This window comes from Kryptolebias marmoratus, linkage group LG6 (assembly GCF_001649575.2).
Source record: "Kryptolebias marmoratus isolate JLee-2015 linkage group LG6, ASM164957v2, whole genome shotgun sequence".
Taxonomy (NCBI): domain Eukaryota; kingdom Metazoa; phylum Chordata; class Actinopteri; order Cyprinodontiformes; family Rivulidae; genus Kryptolebias; species Kryptolebias marmoratus.
In genome coordinates, this window is record NC_051435.1 from 12,488,943 (window position 1) to 12,497,503 (window position 8,561).

General features: G+C 40.4%; 1 protein-coding gene across 1 annotated transcript; it reads right to left on the reverse strand.

The window, feature by feature from the left end:
• Nucleotides 1–1,226: 1,226 nt before the first annotated feature.
• fam237a (family with sequence similarity 237 member A) lies at nucleotides 1,227–4,445 on the reverse strand. Its single transcript, XM_025007320.2, has 3 exons — nucleotides 4,238–4,445; nucleotides 3,640–4,137; nucleotides 1,227–1,518 (listed from the first exon to the last, which is right to left on the reverse strand). Exons 2-3 carry the CDS (start codon nucleotides 4,061–4,063, stop codon nucleotides 1,415–1,417), a joined length of 528 nt encoding a protein of 175 aa, XP_024863088.1. The 5' UTR covers nucleotides 4,064–4,137; nucleotides 4,238–4,445; the 3' UTR covers nucleotides 1,227–1,414.
• Between the last annotated feature and the right edge of the window lie 4,116 nt (nucleotides 4,446–8,561).

Here is an 8,561-nt window from a genome sequence, read left to right on the forward strand (position 1 = left end):
TTACTTTTTACCTTACTTTGGATGTTTATTGGGAACTGGATGGGATGCCATTTTGACATTCATCCATTCATTCATTTTCTTTTACTGGCTTCTTTGTGTGTCGCTGGGAGCTGGTGCTTACCTCCAGCAGTCGCTGGGCGAGAGGCAGAGGACACCCTGGACAGGTCGGAAGTCCATCACAGGGACACAGAGACAAACATTCACGCTCTCTCTCACACCCAGGGACAATTATAGAGTTATCAATTAACCCATCCATCCATTTTCTTTACCCACTTCTCCATTCCAGGTCGCAGGGAGCTGGTGCCTATCCCCAGCAGTCGCTGTGCGAGAGGCGGGGGACACCCTGGACAGGTCGCAAGTCCATCTCAGGGCCGCATATAGACAAACGGGACAAACAACCATTCACACTCTCACTCACACCTAGGGACAGTTTTTTTTAAGAGTCATCAGGTAACTTAACGTGCATGTTTTTGGTCTGTAGGAGGAAACTGGAGTACCCGGAGTAAACCCAGGTGAGCACAGGGAGAACATGTAAACTCCATCCAGGAGGGAGGTGATCCTGCAACCTTCTTGCTGAGAGGTGACAGCTGTAACCACTCCACCTCTGTACATAAAATTGTTAAAATGATAACTAGTAACAGTGGGATTGTATTTATCCAAAGTGTGAGCTCCTCCTTGTAATAATTTTATTTCAGATATTTACTCTACTCACTGTGGATATCTGAAGATGACAGCCTGTTACCCATGAATGGAAAAGGTGGTGTTATTTGTCCCAGCTTAACATATCTGAAAAGTTGATTCTGGATAGTAAAAAAAAGAAAGCCCTTCTGGATATCTGGCATGTCTCTTTGTTTGTTTGTTTGTTTTTGTCCAGTCTGGCCATCAAATGTTAAAATGGCAATCTAATTGTTTTCTGGATTTTTCAACGCAGCTTTCCTCATACAGTCTTAGTTGTGGAGACCATTATATGTTCTTAGAAGTAGGAATGTGAGCTAATTTTAGATACCTTATAGGAGCTTAGTTTTATTACTTGCTACAATGGTCTGCCATATAAACAACATATAGTCCCAAAACACCAGAAACGAGCAAACAAAACTTCCTTATTTTATTATTTTTTCACAAAAGAGTTGTTCACTATCCACATATTACAACATTAAATCATCAGTATGTCAGTACAGAGTTACCCACTTTGTAAATCAGTAAGTACATTTTTCTGGAATAAGCAGTTCAGGTAAAAATGTGTTCATCAAGGAAAATGATGACCTCAGCTGTGTTTGTTAACTTCATTTGGTCGGACACTTTAATGTGCAAAAACTAAAAATGCAATATGATAAGTGAAGAGTTAATAAACATCCTGTGACTCAGGATTTGACAGTGAAATAATCCATCTTCTGAAGCATGCGTGGAGCGTGTTTCATTTAGGTTGGCTCTTCAGGGTCGTGATGTGTCCTCTGGGTCTCACGCTGACTGTGAGCCTCGACCAGGAGTTCGCTCTTGAGCTGTTGAACCTCAAGGACTCTGCAAGAGACAAACGCCAACAACGTTCGTCAGCTTTACAACAACTAATAGTTATGTTCTCCCTGTGCTCTCTCCCGGCTTCCTCCCACAGACCAAAACCATCAATGTTAAGTTCATTAAGAACTCTATAATTATCCCTGGGTGTGAGGGAGAGTCACGAGGGGCGTGGAAATCTTGTACAGCCCATTTCTTGGAGCCTCAATCTGAGTCCGCGGCTGCTGGAAAATGAACCATAGCAGTGCAGGTATGACTGCACTGAAGCTTTTATGGCCAGAATATCCATTTTTTCACTGGATGACTTCATTCTGAAATGCATTTAGTGAAGGCATTTAATATATTTTGTCAAATATCTTGAATGACTTTTTCCTGTAAGATAAAAAAAGATTAATTTATTCATCCCAGAGGGAGATTTGGTGGTCATAGCAGTATCCAGATTACATCAGCAGCATGATAGAGCACCAAGATAATAAAAGTGGCAGCATAGGAATAGTATTGTTCATATAAAGTTAAAGTATAGTTTGGTTCTCAGTCACTGTGGTGTATGCTATTATCAATATTCTGTTCAATAACAGAAAATATGCAGAAATGTTTACAAAATAATAAAATCGGCATTGATCAGGAAATTATCAGGAACGCTTAAATGTATTAAGAATAAGCAACTGTTTGTTCGTGGTGTAAAAAAGTAACTTTTATATAAAAATTCACTAATGCGGCTGCAGAAAGAACAAAAACTGGATTCATTTAATGCTCTGTTTCACAACCAACAAGGAGTCTGAAAATAAAAAGGAACTTAGTATTCTTAGCCTTAAAGGGATTGAAGTATTATATATACAGATATAACCTCTGTTCTTTTAGGAGATGTGACTAAATCCAAAGTTAGAAGAGGTTAGGCTTCATCAGTCTAAAGATCGAGGAAATTAAAGTAGAGAAACCGAGTGGCTTGAAGCTCACGTGCACAATGACAACTTCCTGTAAACACCACCATCCAGATGCCAAAGAACGCTCAAAAGCTGCTGCATGAGGAGCCAGAGAAAACAGAGGCTCCTTAAATAATTTACAGCTGAATCACTGAGCGCATGTTGACCGGCTGCTTGACTGTGTGGGATGTGACCAGGACCAGCAATATGACTAGAAGCAGACTCTGAGATGATCTCCTGTATGACTGCTGTTCACTCAGCGGCGGTAAAGTCCCTCATCGCAGACTTTTAGGCGGAGGAGGAGGGGGGAGAATAAAGTCCAGGACCTCAGGAATGGGTTTCTGCTCACAAACCATCAAACCCTGCACACCCTCCTCCACTCTCCATCATCTTCTACCTCAGTGGTGTCCAACCCTGGTCCTGGAGGGCCACTATCCTGCACGTTTTACTTGTTTCTCTGCTCCAACACAGCTGATTTAAATCAATGGCTGATTAACAGGCTTCTGCCGAACATGAAGAGGTGATTTAACCACTGAATCAGGTGTGTTGGAGCAGGGAAACAAGTAAAACATGCAGGATGATGGCCCTCCAGGACCAGGATTGCCAACCACTGATCTGCCTGCTGCATGATGTAAACGATTACTGCACAAATATTTAACACATAAAAGCTGCACATGATCTACAATGTCTAAAAACTGAAATGAATTCATATTATCTTCATTCAGTTACAGATTTTGAAACTTTCTGTATTGTGTGCTTGTGTGATAGTCAATATTGATCCTTTCAAATAATGTCTTGTTAGGTGTATTTGCAAAACAATTAAAAATATATATCTATCAGAGAGGTTTTAAATAGTTTATCTGTGGTGGTTTCACTGAATTAATGACCTGACCTGCTGTTAAGTGTTTCTCAAAGTAAGGGCTTTTATTGTATGTTTAATGTACATATTCTAAAGTAAAAGTAAAAACACAGATCAGACTACAGAGGTTTTTAAATCCCAGCTTAAGACCCATCATTTTACTTTGGATTTTGATTTAAACAGAACATTTTCATGAATCCTAACTTTTTTTGTCCGTTCTTCTTGGTTTTAAATCATATTTAGTTGTATTGTTATCTGGTTTGACTGTTCTGTATAAATAAAATGAACATATCTTTTTTTAGTTTGCCTTTATTTGCAGTTATCCGTACAGTTTACAGCCCTTACTGTCAGTAATCAGGGAGCGCACCGAGGTGACCTGCCTGCGCCCCAGGCCGTGGCTCCTGGACAGGACGCAGTCCAGATAGATGTCCCAGAAGACCCGGGCCAGGTCCCAGAACAGCGCCGTGTGCTTCCCGTTGTCCGAGGACCTGAGGTTCCCCATCAGGTCCCAGAAGGCGGTCACCGTGTCCGCGATCCTCGGGGAGCGCATCTCCAGCAGCAGAGCCGAGGAGGAGTCCCAGCACTGCGGGTCCGCGCGGTGGGCCGTCAGGGGGTCCACCTGCTCCGGCTTCTGGCCCCGCAGCGCCCGGGCCAGGTGGGCCGTCAGGGGGTCCGCGCGCTCCGGTTTGTGGCCCCGCAGCGGCGCGGCGCACAGGCAGGTCAGCACCAGCGCCGCGGCCGGGGCCAAGTTGAACAGCACCGGGACCATCTGGACCAAACAAATACACGGATCAGCTGCTCCAGAGATGGATCAAAGTTCTGCAAACATCCGAGAGGGGTTTTCTGTCGGAGGAAGGCGTCCAATAAGTTATTTATCTTAAAAGTAGGTGAACTACAGATATAAAACCTAAACATTTACGAGTTTATAATTAAATATACTCACCACAAAAGCTGGGCTGAGGATCAGAGCTTTATGTTGATCTGACTTTGGTAAATACCTGTTTGGTCCTTGATGACGTCACTGCCTCCCACCTTTGCAAACAGCTACGTGTCTCCTTTATTGATAATATCTTCTTTATAAAAAATATAAACATATGCTGCTTTGTGTGCAGCAAAACACCAGTTTTAGAACAACTTGCATTCCTAATTATTCAACTGGTAGTTTAAATAATCTGTTTAGTTGTTTTATTTTGCAGCATTTTCTTTTAAAACTGAGGGGTTTTCACATAAAAAAGAAAGCTGATCAGCTTTAAATATATATTTTTATGCACTGGGGTAACTCAAAGTGCATAACAGTACATTTTGTGGTAAAAAAAATAAATAAAAAAGAAACATACAATAAATAAAATTCTAAAGAAGAAAATGCATTAATGAAAGTGTATGAGAATTTAACTCCCTAAAGTGTTGGGTTTATCTTGTGTTTTTGTGTTCAGATTGTTTCTTTTCTCATCTTCATGTTTTGTCTTGTCTCTGTGCCTCTGTCATCATTCACTTATCCTCAGTCAGCACTTTTTTACCTGCCACGCCCATCTCCACCTGCTCTCATGATTTTCACTCACCTGTGCCCACTTCCCCTAATTGCCCTCTGCTGTTTAAAACCTGGTCATCTCCTCCAATCACTTTCTGGTTCGTTTCTCTGTTTACCCTGATGTCTGGTTCTGCTCGTCTCCTGCCCTTGTCCGGTCGGTTCCTGGATTTAGTTTGTTTTGTATTTAGGTTCCTTCTTGCTGCCACGCGAGCCTTTGTTTTTGATGCTTTTATTTTAATAAATTAGTTTTCCTTTTTTATCATGAGTCTGCGCTCTGGGTTTGCCTCATTTTCCCCACACCCCGACAGAAGCATGTTTCCGCCCTCATTCTGCCCATTCTGAGCCTTCTAAACACAACTTAAGTCTAAAATGTTTTATAACAACTAATGCAAATTCTACTTTGTAAAGCTTTTACTGTCAGTTTTGCATTATTCTGCGCAAGTACTCTGGCGGAAATATATTTCAGCAGGAGGTGCTACAGCTAGCTGCTGCTGCTGTTTGCGCTTCTTAATAACTGTCAGCATTTTTGAGACCAGAGTAATTTCAAGTCTCCAGAATCCACTTTGGTCTTGACAGCAGTACAGTAGCTATTAGCCCGTCAGTCTGCACAGAAGTAAATCTCGTTCAAAGAGCTGTCTACAACAGGTAAGATATCAATTATTTCTAACTTTTCACAGAGCTGCTTCCAAAAAATCTGAGCTATAGCTTTAATGTGTGGTTTCTGGACATGTTTGCACGATGAAACCAATTTTAACCCGTGCTGCAATTCACAAAAAAATGTCATGTTTTTCTCTGCGAATGTTTTTCACAATTTTATTTTATTTTTTTTTTAAATTCCGAGAACAAACAGAGTATTGTCCTTAACATAAGCCAAGAACACAAGATTTTCTTTCTTTCTGCTGCAAATATAAGCACAAATCTGGGCGTTTCTGCCGCCTATAAACACAAAGTCAGTGGTGAACGGTGTTGGAGTGGAAAACAGGTTTGATTTTCTGCTCTTACTGAAATGTCACATGCATACCTTCACTCAAATGTAATTATTTTCACAGTCGGAGCCAACATTAAATGTACTGGACTGGTGTCTTACTCACTCATTCATCCCCCTGATGATGCAAAGCTGCAGGCTTTACAACATTTCTTCTGCCAGGGCTTAATTATAACTTCAATGATGGAACACGAAGCGCCAAATGTAATGCTAGGAGATTTCGTGGAAGCACGATAGGAAAGGTACAAATTAATATGTTAGTTTATGTGAAGGGAGAAAAAATAGCATGTCACTCAAATATCAGAGGAAAGAACACTTTAGCAGGTGATTAGATGAAACTCTTTTAGGAGAGTCTGACAGAAAACACAAATGATCTGTAAATAAGGAGCAAAATTAGCATTGTTGTTGGTTTTGGTCACTTAATAACATGCACTAAGGAGGAAAAAAAGTAGTTTCAGTGCTTGGAAATTATCACATCTAAAATAGAAATTACATACCGGGAACTGAATTAATCTGCTGAGAAATTACACCTAAAAGTCAAGAGTACTGAGCTGAGATCCATTTCAGTCATGTCATTAGTGCTTATTATTATTAAAACCAGCTAACTAATTCCAGTTTATTGATATTATTATTTTTATGTAAGGTTCATTAACCAAAGTTTTATAGCTCATTCACTTTTACCAAAAAACAGACTGAAAGTCTTACAGTAATCTGACAGATTTCCTTTACAAACAACTCAGTGGTTTTGGCATTTCCCTTTCAAATTAAAAGCCTCACATCCCTTAAAGGATGCCAGAGTTTTAGACTGAAATCATCTCATGTTGAGAAATCAGAACATTTTAGGTGTTTTGGTCTGAGCTTGAAAGTATTTTTAGCTCAGTAGCTATAAAACGGATTGTTATAGCCACCGTTTTGTTGGCTCAAGGGAATTAGCCGTGACGGCCATTTTGGCTTGGGTTGACTCTGAAAGTGAATCAGTCGTAGATGAACACCCGATGGCTATTTTGCGAAAGCGTCATTAAAATTTGTCCAGCGCCTAGTGAGATATTACGCTAACAGACAAACTAGGCGAAAGTTTTAAATCAAGATCTTGCACAATAAGTAGCGCTTGGAGGCCGACTCAGGGATGAGTCACAGCTACTACCTCACCTAATTCATCATCCTACTATTATTTAGTTCTACTGAAAACACATACTATTATTTTTTCAGCCTCATACTGGAATAAAACCTGCGTACAAAGAGGTAGAAGAAACGAGAAAATGTGAGGAAAGGCTGCAGCTCAGGAGGGAAATAATGTCATCGTTGAGCATTAAAGCACGTAAACCTTAGCACCTCGCAAAACTGAAGCACAAACTTATCAGTGAGGATTAGAGTTTTAAAAAAGTGTCCAGATTTTAGTTAAATAGAAAGCTCTGCCTCATCACATACAGCGCCGTATAGTTTTAAGTAAATAATAATAATAAATACAGTTAGATTTTTAAGCCATTTTCCAACTCTCACATTCATGCATTTCTGTTTATCATTTGCGTATGTCACACAAATGAAGTACTGTACTTCATGCATAAATAGATTTTTTTTTTTACTGTGCCTGACATGAGTCACTGACATAAAGTCCTGACGATAAATGTCAAACATGAAGAGAAAAAAAAACTGAGCTCTTTCTGACTCAACATCATGTTGTGTCTGAAGCAGTATGAGCATTAATTCCCTTCTTTTCAGGCTTTATCACACTTTTGTATTAATCAGAACAATACAAATCCAAATACCTTAATGAGACCAAAACCGTGAATCCTTAGTACCATCAGGTTTGAGGAATTCCTACACTGAACAAACATACTGTCAGAATTTGGGGGTCTTTGGGTTTGTTTTTGTATTGGGTTTATTGTTTCTTTACTTCTGTTATTTGGTTCCTGTGTTGAGTTCCCTGTGCCCTTCATGTTCCTGTCATCATTCACCTTTCCTCTGCTCAGTACCTGTCAGCCTGCCTCAGACACCCACACCTGTCCCTCGTTCCTAATCGGTCACCTGTGTCTGCTTTCTAATCATCCTCAGCTTTGAAAACCTGTTCATCGCCTTCAGAAAACCAGTCAGTATCTGGTGCGACCACCATTTGCCTCACGCAATGCATCACATCTCTTTTTCATAGAGTTGATCAGGTTGTTAATTTACAGATTTACACAAATCTGCGAACACTATTTAAGAGAAAAAGGCCTCCAGAGAAAAAGTCTTAATCTTTGAGTTCAGCTCGTGAAAAATGGGAGCAAAAACAAACGTGTTGCGTTTACATTTTCGTTCAGTCTAGTTAAGTTGTTGTCCAAACGGAAAAGGTTTTTGTGAAACACACGTTTTTATCGTTTCAGTCTTGCGTCCACATGAAAACAGCATTTTAGGAGCCACAAAATTCTTGAAACGCCATTTTTGCATTTTTGTGTAGACAGCCAAAGTTTTTGAAAACAACGATGTCATAGCTCGACTTCTAATCCACCCTACAACCTGAGGGTGGCCTTTTTTTTTTCTTGTGTTTACATTTTGTCCCCAGCCTGTACGCTTCATTCACAGACTCCAGACCTTGTTTCCTGTATTCTCAAAGCAGCACTACAGCGCCACAGACAGACGTGGCATAGTTACTACAGCAGTCCGGGTCATTTTTGTTGTTTCTGTGTGGGTGAACGCTTTTCCAGAACCGGTGGCAGGTTTATGAGAATATTTTTGGGAATGTTTGATTTACTTTGCGGGTGGACAAGCCTCAAGTCT

Coding starts and splice junctions, on each gene's coding strand:
- fam237a (XM_025007320.2), bottom strand. CDS start 4,063: ATGGTCCCGGTGCTGTTCAACTTGGCCCCGGCCGCGGCGCTGGTGCTG. Junction 1,519..3,639: donor GCGCTCCCTGATTACTGACA/GTAAGGGCTGTA, acceptor TGTCTCTTGCAG/AGTCCTTGAGGTTCAACAGC.